The sequence below is a fragment of the Centruroides vittatus genome, unplaced genomic scaffold, assembly GCF_030686945.1.
Source record: "Centruroides vittatus isolate TY-2023 unplaced genomic scaffold, ASM3068694v2 contig_918, whole genome shotgun sequence".
NCBI classification, from domain to species: domain Eukaryota; kingdom Metazoa; phylum Arthropoda; class Arachnida; order Scorpiones; family Buthidae; genus Centruroides; species Centruroides vittatus.
The window spans coordinates 918,383-932,980 of record NW_027122605.1 but is presented as its reverse complement, the minus strand read 5'-3'; the positions used below and the strand labels follow the sequence as shown (position 1 = coordinate 932,980).

Genomic DNA, 14,598 nt, shown 5'->3' with positions numbered 1-14,598 from the left:
AAATATATACTAGAAATATAACTACATGGCATCTATTTTATAAATGGCCGCTCAACTTGTAAACCATAAGAATTTTTAGTAATTTGTAAATTTCCCACGAGCATCGAAGCACACACACATTGATAAACATGGCAATCTGTATATGCTTGTCCGAGCATGAATTTCTGATTGATATTTAACTATTTTCTATTTTTCCTTTTTACTTAATTCTCAATCGATGTCCTAGATGCTTATCTTAACTCACGAGTTTTGGATTGGAACCAAAAACTGCTAACGGGCTGCTTAACCTTCGCTTCAAATGGTTTTACAAACGAAAATAATTGTACCCGTGACATAATTGATGTCATTGCAAAGGGCGTAGTTACGCGCCCGTCGTGATATCTTATCGTTTAAATTTTCCATGTTGCTTTCAGCGCCCATTAAAATTCTGTTAACCATTCGAAGAACGAATGCGGTTTGTGCACCGTTCGATGGCTTAGAGGCATCGGGCTGCAGATATCTCGTTTAAAATGTGAACTAGACCGAGCGTGATTCCTGATACTTTTAATGAAATGCCACGGGCCTTCGACATTCTGGTAAGGATCGTTTCGAAAATAGGACGGGTTCTCTTATAAGAATGCATCGAAACGATTGTTTCTGACATGATATAGCATTAATGTTTCGAATTTCTATGGGGGTTGACGGCCGTAGTTGTCGTGACGTCACATTTCAAGTATGTAAGACATAAATCATGGCTACACGGTCCGACGATCAAAAAATTATATATTTCTTCTCCCGTTTGTTTAATTGGGCGTTGAGAAATTGACTTTGGGCTAAAACGAAGAATTTCCGTATTTCTATACGCGTTAGTTTCGTCAGGAATTTTAATTAACGTCTTTAATTTATTTTTTTATTTTTATCTTTTCAGAATTATCACCTTGCGAGTAATCGATGGCTGCTTTGGCAGCTTTGTTCTTCCTATTTCAAGTGGCCCGGTCGCAATGGTTGGTGCCGGAAACGTGCGTGGTATCGGATTCGTACACCAAAGTGAACCCAGATGCGGATGTGACCATAGGTGTGATTCTAAACGTCCACGAAAGAGGAGAAGGCGTGTACGGATGCGGAAGACCGAGTCGCCAAGGAGTGGAAGTGTTCGAAGCTATGAGATGGGCCGTTTCTCTTCTAAATCAAGATTACGGAGAAATTAATAGGAAAGCGGTGACCGAGTCGTTTATTCCTGGCGTTAAGATTGGTATGTAGGTTGGACTCTTGTCTCTCTCAATGTCATATTGTCTTCGATTGTCTCGCAGCATTTTGCAGACGAAACAACTTCCTTGTCTCTCATTAGAAAGTCGAAATATGTGGGTTTCGAATCTATTCACAATTGTTCTTTCATTGGCCTACGCTGTAAAAAGGATGTCCGCTCCAGGGAATGATTTCGCAGTAATAGATAACAAGAATATAATTAAAATAGTCAAAAACAGAATCACGTTTTCATCTGAATCCGCTCAATATAAATAGACAATCCACAAGACTTTGTTCTCTCTAACAATCAAACAGTAGAACTTACAAGCTTACAAAGAAAAACAAATAATACAGATGTAGGCTACCCTTTACAGTCCTAAAAGTCCCACAAATTTTATCGTGTCATCTAAAATAATTTTGTATACGACACTTATTATTAGGTCCGTAATAAATTATTATTGATTTAGTCAGCTACTTTTTTGACGACACGAATACAATGAAACTCTTCTTATATTTCAACAAATATCTTAATATAAAAATTATTCAAATTTAATGAATCATTTTAATCTAATTTAATTTTTAATGATGTTTTCCTGCCCCCAAAATTTTTTTGCGTGTGGAAACGTTTGGATACTTTACTAGTTTTGGGTCGGATCCTGCTCTATTTATTCGTTCTTCTCAAGTAATTTAAAAAAGAAAAAAGAAGGAAAAAAATCAACAATAATATAATATATTGTAGCCTATAGGATATAATATGAGATATTTTTATCCTAATATGTTTAGTAGGCTGTAGCATAATACATCTTTGTCTACATCTTATAAATCTACTTCAAGGAATTCCAATGTAAATACATACCTAGGTCAATTAATACTGCAGAAAAAATTCGAATGTTTTTAAAGTAACTATATAAAAAATATATATATGTAAAAAATAAACTCAAATTAGATCAAAACTATTATCAAAAATATATTCCAAACCTATATACAGTTTAAAAACTACCTATTAATTAAATGAAAATCGTATAAAAAAAAGAGAGTTTTTATATAGGTTTAAATATATCTAAAAATGAATTTCTTTCTATTTATTCTTTAAAATTTCTTTATATAACTTGTTTGCTTTTATTAACACACGCTTTTTATTCCTTATATAGAAATATTAATCTGCATAAGTTATTTTAAACATCTTATATCAGACATATAAATATATCAAAAGGAGAGATGCAATTTATGTAAATAAATATTAATTATTCGTGTATATAAAAGTAATATTGAAAATTTTAAAATAATTCAATTTAATTTTTTTTATGTCTTGTAGGAACTTTATATTTTATAATAAAATCGCTTCTACACTTACAAGTAACTTAATAAGTGTGATTTAACGTGTGTATTTCTTACAGGGTTGCAAGTCTACGATAGCTGCAATCATCCGGATGTAAGTACGAAACACGTGACTTCACTGTTTCCGGTTTTAAAGTCTGGTTCAATGACCTGTAGACCCGAAAACGGTTCCCTTCTGGCAGGTTAGTTTTTGTTACCTGGATAAAAACAATGAGATAATTTTATAAAGCGTTATTATTAACTCTAATATATTTGTAATGTTTTCATATATATATATATATATATGATCCGCTGGAATTTGGAGTATCCAGATACTATCTTATCAGCGAAATGATAGAGCTGTATAAAATCTAAATGCAAATAATGATAGCTATAGAGTAAACACATCTAAGAAAAGTACGATTTTATTAAAATGGATTCTTCAAAATAAACAAAATATTAGGAGATTCTTTCCTTATCGAGTAACAGTACGCCTCGTTATATATTTCGACGTAAATATTTAGCTGGAGGAAAAGCAGGTTTTTATATAAGCTGCATTAACATAAAAGGATTTTTATGTAAGCGATTTAATAAACAGCTGATTTTTGTTTATTAATGAGACGTGATTGACATACTGACACCATTCGTATGACGAATACAATCGATACTATTCGTTAGTAGAAGAAAAAACAAAAGAAATGCATTATTATAAAATAAAATATCAAATCACGTATAAAATCGATAATTAACGTTTCGAAAAATTTAAAGAATTAATACGAGTCTACTACTACAGGCGGACGAAACATCTAGGTTAAATCTAAAATACCGATCATTAACACATTTTTTTGTTATAGCGATTAAACTTTTTCACTGTTTACATATTTGTGTTAAAGTTTTAATAATTTCTGTCGACTAGTTTAAAGGGAAATTCGGTTGAAATATTTACATTTTATCGTCGTCTAAAACTTTTCTAGCAATTAATCGCTCCATTGACGCGTTTTAATATATACCCCGGGAGGATCCGCGAGTTTGTTAAATATTTTAATTTAAAAGATTTTTGACAAGTTCCACTTTACTACCGGAGGCACTTCTCTAACATATGAATTATAACATTCTTCAATGGAGCAATGGAGCAATGGCTCACAAGCAAAAATTGTTTCGATTTGCTTTCCCAAAAAATATACCTCGTATAATAATAATTATAGCAAATTTCTTCCAAATTTGGAAAAACTTTTTAAATTTTATTTTCGATTAAATTAAAGCTTGTTTTGTCCTGTTTTTTACTTTTAATGTATTTTTTGTCTGCTCTCGTTTATAAAGTAAAAACGGAAAAAACTAGTTAATGATATTAGAAAACGGAATAATCTATTCACAGAATAATTAGAGAAAATAGTCTGAAAACAGCAAAATAGAATTTTTAAATAGGTCAGCTGAACATAACGACCTTAAAAAGCACCCAAACCAAAGGAGGAAAATATGTTAAAATACGATAAGAATGTTAAAAAAAAAGGACTTAATTAATGCGCTACTGGAATTTTATGCAAATAATTAAATTTAGAGCCACTCCAAATTTAAAACCGCATTAAAATAATTCTTTTATAAAATTTAGCGGTGCTACGAGATTAAAATACACCGGTATTTTGAATAAAATTAGAGTTTACATTTGAATTCGTTGATATATTCTGTTATGTATTAAAATATTCTCCGTGACAAATGATAAAGAAAGAACGTGGAACGTATGGAATATAGAAAGAGAGAAGAAAATTTAAAAAAAAGATAGGAATTTTCATTAAGTTTAACGATGAAAGTCTTCCGGTAAATATTACAATAGTCCACCGAAGCGAAGTATGAATCTGTTAAGAAAAATAACTCGGATAGAAACTGTTTTGATGCGTGAAAAATATTAAATTACTCGCCATATACGGTTTTTGATTAGTACTTAACGCGGAAACAATGCATTTTAATACTATTTGCGATTTATTTTATAACCTTTTAATAAAATTATTAATTTTAGGATTAATTGAAATGAACGCAATAAGTGAAAATCGCCTTCTAATTGAAAATCTCCGAAGATATCTAATTCCTGTTATCTCCGTTCGTAATAACATTGTTCCTGCTGAACAGTTAGCTAGAGTAAGTGTTTATCTGGTTTGTTTCTACAGGTTTTTTGGCGTTATAACACAGAATCGATACTTACTGCATTTAATTTTCCAGGTTCTTGCAGAAATTGCCCACGACCTCGAATGGGAAAGATTTGCCATCATCCATTCTCAAGATGAACATAGCTTTCAAGTCACAAAAAAGTTAGGTCAAATTAGCCAAAATGGAAAACCATGTATTATTGCGACACATTCCATTCCATCTGAACATCCTGTAAATCTAAAACTACTCAAGAACATGTTAATAACTTTTACTAATAGATTAGAAAATAAAACTGCCGTATTAGTTATTATGGATGAACAAACTCTCACGGGATTAATGCGAGTGATGAGTGAAGTGCCAGACGTAGTCAGGCGTTTGCAATGGTTATTTTCGTGGATCCCACCCGAAACAGAGTTGGCAAATATAATCAATGGCTCGCAGATTTATAGCGTGTCACCCTATCCGAGTACAATTCAACAGTTTGAAAGTTATTGGAGCAATCTTCATACAAGAAAAGCTACTACTTCGATAACGGATCGTTGGTTTTTAAATTTTTTCACTTATAATAATCAATGCCGTCTCAAAGGAGATCCTTCATTGTGCACTTCATCGATAGAACAACCAGTTACAGAATTAAGGAGGACATCTAGATTTTTGGCTGCTTTTCACGCTGTTTCTACTTATGCCCACGCTTTGAAAAAAAGTTGGGAAGTTTTATGTGATTCTGTGCCTGGTATCTGTAATGCTTTTAGACAGATGGCTCGTCAACAATTTATAGGGCAGTTTCTCGAATCTGTTGACTATTACCACAGCGATTCCAACCGTAGTCCCCCTGAAATGAACGGACAGAGAGTTTCAACTAATCGTGAAGGTGAAATTACTGGTTTGAAATTGGCATTAACTTTATACAGAATGGATTCAGAACGAAGACTGCATTACACTCAGGTAAATTTTGATTAATAATTTTAAATTATTATTACAACAATTTAACATTTTTAGTTATACCATCATTTTTGTGAGCTAGCTTTTGTTTAATTTTAAACTATTTCTTAAATATATATTATTAATAATTACTCAAACAATATTTTAAAGGCCGTAGCATACGATGCAGACCATGCAGAAGTAGTAGACACCAATGCAAAGTACATACCGTCACTCTGCCCGAAGGAAGGATGCAACGATTGCATAAAGTACATTCGTTTAAGACATATCTCTAACAGTTTATACTGTTTTTGCATTTTTTAAAAATAATTTTTATTTGATTTTCAGGATAAGACAATCAAGAATGGAGGAAGATAAATTATCCAGTCAAGATATTATTATTATCGGCAAGTCTGATGCACTTTTAATTCCTGTGATATTACCAATTCACAAGACAGGTTCTCGTCCCTTCGAGTGCAGTTCCGTAATTAACGGTGAAGCGATACAAGATTTGGAGGCAATTTTATGGACTTTAGATAAAATCAATGCAGATTCTGCATTTCTTCCAGGCATCGAATTGGGAATTGCTGTAATGGATACTTGTTCATCGGCAATGACAATTCGTAAGACTTTAGGCAATTTTATAGCTAAACAAACAGAGCAGTGGAATGGTATCGCCTTAGATTCTGCTGTAGCGGCGATAGCTTCTACCGCTTCCTCAGAAGTAGAAGCAGCAGTAACGATGTTGTCACCATTTAATATCACAGTGATATCAACAAAAGACGTTCAGATTTCGGAAGATAATCTTGGCAGTAATCCCTACTTATTTCAGATAGCTCAGCCAGCAAGCAATGGTGTTAAAGTCACAATCGATTTGTTAAAATATTTAGGATGGTCATTTGTTTCTCTTATATACGATAATGATCCGTCATACAAAAATGCGGTAACAGAATTCAAAAAACTGGCTGCTCAGCAGCGAATCTGTTCTGCTATTGACGTATCGTTAGAAAACATTACTGTTACAGATACCGTTATAGAATTAGCTAAGGCAAAAGAAAAAGGTGGTAGAGCCGTAGTAACTTGGTTATCCGAGTCATCTTTTCGTGCAATTTTAGACGAAATTAAAATCTCAAATGATTTTTATCCCGGAGAAATTCTATGGATTATTAACGGAGAGTGGAGTGAAAATTGGAACATTGTTAAAGATAGAGAATTATTCGCTTCTGGAGCTTTATTGATTCGACCTCAAAGAATTGATTTCGAAGAATTTTCGTCATATTATCAAAAACTCACACCGAACAACAATGCAAGAAATATTTGGTTTTCTGAATATTGGCAGCAAAAGTTAGGATGTTCCGATACGGAATGTTCTCCTCTTCCTTATTACCCAACTTCGAGCAGTTCTTATAGCAGTCAAGCTGTTATTGCCCTAGCTGCAGGGTTAACACGACTTAGAGATTATTTATGCTCAACTGAGCGTGGTTTATGTTCCAAAATGTTACACCACCACCAACTTCGACCAGCTATCAGTCAATATATTCAATATACTGCTTCAGGAAATCCTGAAAATTCAGACAATCTTTTCACTTTTACATCAACTGGTTATGGTAATATACCGTTTGATATTTACTTCTTTAGAAGATCTGCCTTACAGAGTTATAGTTACAGAAAAGTAAGTGAATTTTATCATATTTAATTTAAATTAATTCAAATAATTTCAAAATATTTTATCTCAATAGGTGGCTACTTATCATAATGGCTTGATAAATATGACAAATCTGGTGACACACAATATCGAAGGACAAGAGATCCAGTTTGACGATCAACGATCGGAATGCATCGCTGACTGTGGGCATTGTTTCAATGGACCAGTCGATTGGTTATTTTCGGATTCTCCCGATCGTCTTTACATCGCAGCTACAATCAGTGTTCACAAATCTTCGAGCAATCCACTTCAGTGTGGTCCTTTGACATCGACTAGTATCCAGAACGTGGAAGCTTTTCTCTGGGCTTTAGATCAACTCAATATGCATCCCGATATTTTACCAGGAATTCACATGGGAGCTTTATTATTGGACAGTTGCAGCAGTCGCGAGAAAACTGCTCGAGATGTGTCAAATCTTTTCAGTCATTCCTTAATATCTCCATCAGAAGATGTAAAATTACCATTGACTAACGAAATCGTTGGATTTATCGCAGGCGATCATTCTATTAATGTTATAGATCCCGTTGTTGATGTGACAATACCATTAAACATAACTACGGTGGCACCTACAGCTTCCCATTCGATCTTTAACGATTTGGAACGTTATCCTTCGCTGTTACGTCTTTCTCCTCCAAACAATATATTAGCGGATGGAATGATTAGTGTATTAAAGCATTTTCACTGGACTTACATATCGCTCTTATTCGGAGACGAACATTTAGATTTATACAATGCATTTATCAGTATGGCCCAACAAAGAGGAATTATTTTAGCTTTGAATGAAAAAATAACATCTTCCAGCAGTTCTTCCTTAGAAGGAGTAGTTAGCCGGTTGCAGTGGAAACAAAAACAAGGATCTAAGTGAGTAATCTAATTCTATTTTATTTTTTTTTATGAAAAAAATTATATAAACAAACAATCTCTTCAAAGATTTGACACTTTGATTAATATTTAATTAATGCAACTATTATAAGATTTTATGGAAAAACTACCAATTAGTATTTGTAGTTAATATAACTTCAATTACCGTATTTATATGGTTATTGTCCACCTTTTTAAAAAAGTCATATCATTTAATAAAAAAATAAATTGAGTTTTAAATTGTATTCATTTCGCGAATATTTCCGAAAATAGTTACGCGTTGTACAGAATTAAAAGTAAAAAGAATAACCTAAAGCCAATAATTTTTTTCGTTAAGTAAATTATCACATGATTCTAAAGATCGGGAATAAAAAATGAGGACAAAAGTGTGTGAAATTTTGAACTAGATTTTATAAGAACAATAAAAATAAATTATACAGCCTTAGGGTCTAATAAGTGATGAATTTCTGATCTAAATATTTGTTCCGAGAATAAATGAATATTTATTTTGAAATTATAAGTTGTAGTTATTTGAAATAAATCTCTAAGATAAAACTCATTTTCATTTATTCCAGAGTCATAGTAGTATTGTTAAATTCCAATCATCTCGATCGACTTCTAACAGTTGTCGAAAATTATCCCGATTTTGGACATCCAATATGGTTTGCACCCGAAACCATTCACGTTTTCTATCGTCATCCAGAATTATCTTTAGGGGCTATCAGCATTCGATCGGAATCGTCACCCGTTCCCAGCTTCATGGATTATTTTGTTAATCTTCACATTCGAAACAATACTCGAAACTCTTGGTTTAGCGAATATTGGGAAAAAAAGTTTAAATGCCGGGGCTCTTCTTGCTTTAATATTGGAATCGAAGAGAGCAGACAAGGAACTTTCCTTCAAGACGTTCAGATACCAGGAATAATAAATGCAGTTTTTACACTCGCTCAAGGTTTGGAGAAAGTCAGACAGCAAGTTTGCCCTACTAAATTGAGGGGAGTCTGTCCTCAAATGAGAAATATGGAAAATTTAAGACAATTAATAATAGAAAACAGCAAGAAATTAACTTTTATAGGTATCGATAATAAAATAGTTCGATTTAGAAGCCACAATTATAACCCTGGATCATTTGATATTTATAATTTTATGGAAGTTGGAAGCAATGCTCAAGCTTTTGTAACGGTAATTATTTTTATATATATGAAAATCAAATTATAAATACGTGAATATTTATATTTATCTATTTTCTTCTATAGATTGGGCGTTTCAACGAGGACGAAGGCCTTCATATCAATGCGTCCAGAGGAAGAGGCTACAATGATGCAAAAAAGCAGGTTTCTTTATACAATATCCGTTCCGTCTGCAATAATACAGAAGATTGCCCTCCCGTTAAAAGTAAACCGACTAATATCATGGAAATTTTACCAGCCGAAGGCACTTCTTTTGTGATTGGTGCTATAGCTCCCGTTCATCGATCTGGATCGACATTCTTCTCTTGTGGACAGCTGAATAACGAACAGATATTTCAAAATATAATAGCTCTTTCGTACGCAATTAACCAAGTTAACAAGAATTCCAGCATTTTGCCAAATATTAAGTTAGGTTTGACCATATTCGACTATTGCAATCGCTATCAGAAGGCGGAAGGTATGCTTTATAACTATTATTCTGAAGATGGCGATTCGATTCATTCAAATCCCAAATCACTTCTGGCCGCTTTGACCTTCGACAATGAAGTAGCAGAGATAATCTCCCCCATAGCAGAAGCTGTTAACATTACACAGATAATCATTCCCGCGGTTTCGGGAAAGAAAATGGAAGCCGAATCGCTATTATCGACGACTTCATCACCATCGGTTCTCAACCAAATAAAAATAATTACGAAAATTTTACTTACTTATAATTGGAGAAGCGTTTATCTCATTTACAGCGAAGATGAATTTGGAAAATTTGGAAAAAACGAATTTACTGTTACAGCTAAGAATAACGATATATGCATTTCTGGAATGTTAGAAGTAGACGTTGATAAATCTACTTTAGAATTAATAGATATTTTCCAAGAAAATATTCAAAATAAAATCGGTGTAGTAATTTTACTTACAGAAGATACCGAAGTAGCTAAAAAAGTAGCAGAAGCTTCTATACATCATTCCATTTTAAGTAATACGCAATGGATTATCACTGATGGTTGGTCAAGAGAGATAATCACGCACGATAAAACTATCGTGATAAAAACAGATAATAAGGAATTGCCCGATTTTAAAAAATACGTTAGCAGTTTGAGTTTGGGTAAACACGATTCCATCCCCGATCAATGGTTTGAAGAATTTTGGCAGCGCAAGTTTCAATGCCGCTTATCGTACAGTAAAAGTATTCAAGTTCAGTATCAGACGGAGTGCAGTAGAGAAGAGAGACTTAACGAAGAGGAAATCGTTCAAGCAAAATTCGTTTCTCAAACAATCGATTCGGTTTACGCAGTGACTAATGGTTTAAATAAATATTTGAAGAAGTATTGCTTATGGGCTGGAGCTTCGGTTGGAATTGACGATTGCGGAGTAGAAGCAAGAATGCATTTAGCCAAAGCCATTCAGGAAGAAATTTCCAGTTCTGAAAACGGCTGCTCAGATTGTGATAATTCGATAGTTGCTTTCGGATTTCAAATATATCAAATAAGAAACGTTTCTTCTACCAATCAAATAGTTAAGGTAAGAATTAAAATTTCTTCTCTGATAATTATTCGTAATATTTTATACAAGTTTGCTAGCAAATGTGTTTCCAAACGCTTTTTAATTTAAAGCTATTTGAAGCTAAAGTTTTAGAATTACGCAATTTCTGAAATTGATGTTATTACATTTGACATTTTGAACATTTGTCTTTGAAAAAATTTGACAATTAAACAGATGAATCGAGATATCATCATAACCAAAACATAATTTTTAATAATTCCTAATTTAAAAACATATTGTTGTTATTACTGCATTTTTCCTTATCAGTAGGCGATAACTATTCGTGATACTTTTTATATTATACTCAAAGACGATTATCATGATCATCTCGCTATCTTCTACTTATCTATATACTCGGCAGTTCTTCTCCATTGGGTACCGACTGTCCTTCGAATCTCGTCCTCCCATCTAGTTCTAGGCCAGTTTCTGAAACGCTTCCCATCTTTCGGGTATCACTCTTATGATTCCTGTGTACTTATTGTCTGTTCTAGCCTAATGCCCAGCTTATTGCCATTTTAATTCTTTTACGAGCTTCATAATATCTGATTTTTTGTCTTGTCCATCACGTTTCTTTTCCTATCCCCGAGAATGGTTTCAAATAGAACACGTTATATCTTCTTTTAGGTAGTTTGAAGTCTCTTAATGACCATGTTTCACTGCCATGTCATAACATTGATTGAATGCTTTACGCTTTACACAGATAAACGTATCTTCCTTAAAATTCTCTCTCGTTTCTGAAAACGTGATTAAATTTCTCCCATTATAGATTCATCAATGGTGATTAATGTAGCATGTCTTTTGAAATGTTAATTTTCAAGCCGTCTGTAAGCCGCATTGTTCAAATTGACGTTTCTTGAAGCTACATCATCTGCAAATCGAAAAATGTCGAGCTTTTCTCTATGTTAATTCCTCTATTACCTCAGTCTAATGAACTCTAAAATTTCTTTTAAACCGCTGTAAACAGTTTTCGTGAAATAACGTCGCTTTGTTTAACATTGTTTTGCGTCTGAAAAGGTTCACTTTCTGCATTCAATTTGATTACAGATGTTCCATTATGTACTTAAAATTTGTATATTTAAATTTAGAATAGTGTATTTGTATCCTTGTCTACTTGGACCTTGTTTATTAATAATTAATAAACAAAGTCCAAGTAGACAAGGATACAAACAAAAATTGGTAAGAGTAAGGAAACAGAAATAAAAAGAATTGAATGCTGTAATTGGCAACGCATCTGCACAGTAAGCAGGAGTTTGACCTGGAGCGGGACTCTATTCCAGAATAAAAGATAGGAGTTCTTCTAAATTAAAAAATAAATTTATTTCTAAATTTCTAAATTATTAAATTCACCATGAGACGGCGGCCTAACAGTCTACTAGTCAAACTGCTTTTATTTAATAATGGCTTTATCCTTAATTTATCCCCCGTGTTTACGGAGATAAATTAAGGATAAAGCCATTATTAAATTCTTAAAAGCCAAAATTTTCCTTTATAAATTGCCTTAGAAAATGTGATCTATTGCAGAATATTCATTATGGAACTCAATCCGCTCTCACGATTGATTGAAGTCCAGTTGCTTGAGGATCCTGTTAATATCCTGGTAAAATTTTCTAGAAAGCGGAAAGCAGATCAACTGGCCTGTAATTCCCAGTGTTATACTCTTCTCCTTTTTTATTCATAAGAAATATGAGCACTATAGTTCGTTTTTTTTTTTTTTTGGAATCGACACGTCTGAAAAAGACTTGTCAATTGGTTTAAGGAGTAGATTATACGCTCAGTTATTTTCATTACGTCTGGGCCAATACCATCACGGTTTCGTTAATCTGATTATTATATTAATTTCATATTTTGAAAGACTTCATTTATATTAAATAATTTTGAAATAAAATTGCATTATTTTGATTTCAGGTTGGATATTGGAAAGGTCAAGAACTTGTACTGAGAAAAGACGAGATTAAAGTGAAAACCAATATCATTTATAAATGCCAAAATGATCAAATCGGTACGAAAGAAAGACAAAAATCGTGGATGTTGAAAGATTCTATATTTTCCAACTTCAAAACTCTCTGGGGAATAATTTTAACATCTCTTTCTTTATTGGGTATAGTGTTAGTTATCATCTGCGCTCTTTACTTTTTGGTGTCTTTTCCTGTTACTGTTGGAACCACGGTTCTCGGCTATATGGTACTCTTTGGCCTTCTTATACTCTACACTGTAAACTTTGCATTTATTGTCTCACCGACAGAAAGTACTTGTGGCATCAGAAGATTTACTCTGGGTTTAGCTTATTCTATTATATTCTCGGGGCTTCTCGTAAAAGTCATCAATATGTGGAGAATGATGGGTTATCACGGAAACAGAATGCTAAATGATGGAACCAAATTATCTAGTCCTGCAGGACTGTTAGTAATCGCTGTAGGGCTTGTACTTATACAAATCATTCTAACCGCTGCCTGGTTAATTTTAATTCCTCCGAAAATAGGATTATACAATGGAGTGTGGAGATGTTCTCCACCGTCTACATCCGAAGAAGAACTCGTCATATCTTTGGTTTATGTAATGCTTTTGCTATTAATCACTATCCTTTTCTCTCTCCTGACTTGGAAATGCCAAGACAACAACAGGGAGTCTCGGTGGATTTTAGCTTGTTGCTTATTTGTAACCGCAATATGGATAGCGTGGACGATTCTTTGGACTCATTTACCGTTAAGATATCGAGATGCCACGACCGTCATCGCCAACTTAATCTGTGCCACGACTGTTATGTTGTTGCTGTATTTAAGGAAAGTATATCTGTATAGCAAACTCACCAGACAAGCGAGAGATAGAGAGATGACTGCGAGTCTTCAACCCTCTACGTATGCCCCATCTCTTTACGGAACATTACAGAAGAGTAACATAACTGCAGTACTTTACGGTAACTATAGGCCTACTCGATGAAATGGTATTCGGAAATTTGTGGAACCGAGTGAATTCATGCATTACTATTATTATTGTTTTAGGTTCTCAAGCATCTCTAAATGGCAAAATGTATGGGGGAGGAAGTCGCAGTAGAAGCGCTTGGTTTACAGATGATGCGAAGAGCGATAGTTCAGGTTCGGTTCAAGTTCAAGCAACAGATTTGTATCCGCTCGACATGTACGATGGAGGAAGCCAATTTCAACCTATTTATGGAAATAAACATCTTATGATGGTGGATGATAGCGTATCGTTTGCTAGGTAATTGTTACTATATTCATCTTTACTTTTCACATTATTTAAAAATGAATAAAATTGTTTTTCTATTTTTATAGATGAGTTACCTCCATCCATCATTTGTCACAAACTCGCTCAAGAAAAACAAATCCATTTTTACATCAAAATTTAATGAAATTACGAACTTTATATAAAGTTTACATCTTTTTATACTATATACCAATTTAATATACGTTGTTTTGTAAATAAATATGTGACGAAATATTTTCTTTTGTTGTATTTAACTTAAAATATTATAGTTTTTCTATAAGTATTTTTTATTCTGATTTGCGTTAGAATTTTTGTAATGTTCGACGTATTGTTACAATGTATCAATAGGTTTACCTAATAAAACTTTTAGAGTTTTGTTTGTATTTTTATAAAATTACTCCATTAATATAACTATCGTCGTCGTCGTCATTTCATTACTTTCCAGCACTCCAATTTGGTAGTCTCTCCATTTTGTTTGAT

The 14,598-nt window shown here is 33.2% G+C and overlaps 1 protein-coding gene across 1 annotated transcript; it reads left to right on the top strand.

Annotated features, from left to right (window-relative positions):
* Positions 1-912: 912 nt before the first annotated feature.
* Positions 913-14,501, top strand: LOC136984419 (uncharacterized). The gene is made up of 12 exons (XM_067281387.1): positions 913-1,231; positions 2,622-2,744; positions 4,556-4,674; positions 4,756-5,628; positions 5,776-5,873; positions 5,953-7,276; positions 7,344-8,170; positions 8,746-9,352; positions 9,427-10,875; positions 12,802-13,810; positions 13,896-14,112; positions 14,187-14,501. Exons 1-12 carry the CDS (start codon positions 931-933, stop codon positions 14,188-14,190), a joined length of 6,951 nt encoding a protein of 2,316 aa, XP_067137488.1. The 5' UTR covers positions 913-930; the 3' UTR covers positions 14,191-14,501.
* Positions 14,502-14,598: the final 97 nt, after the last annotated feature.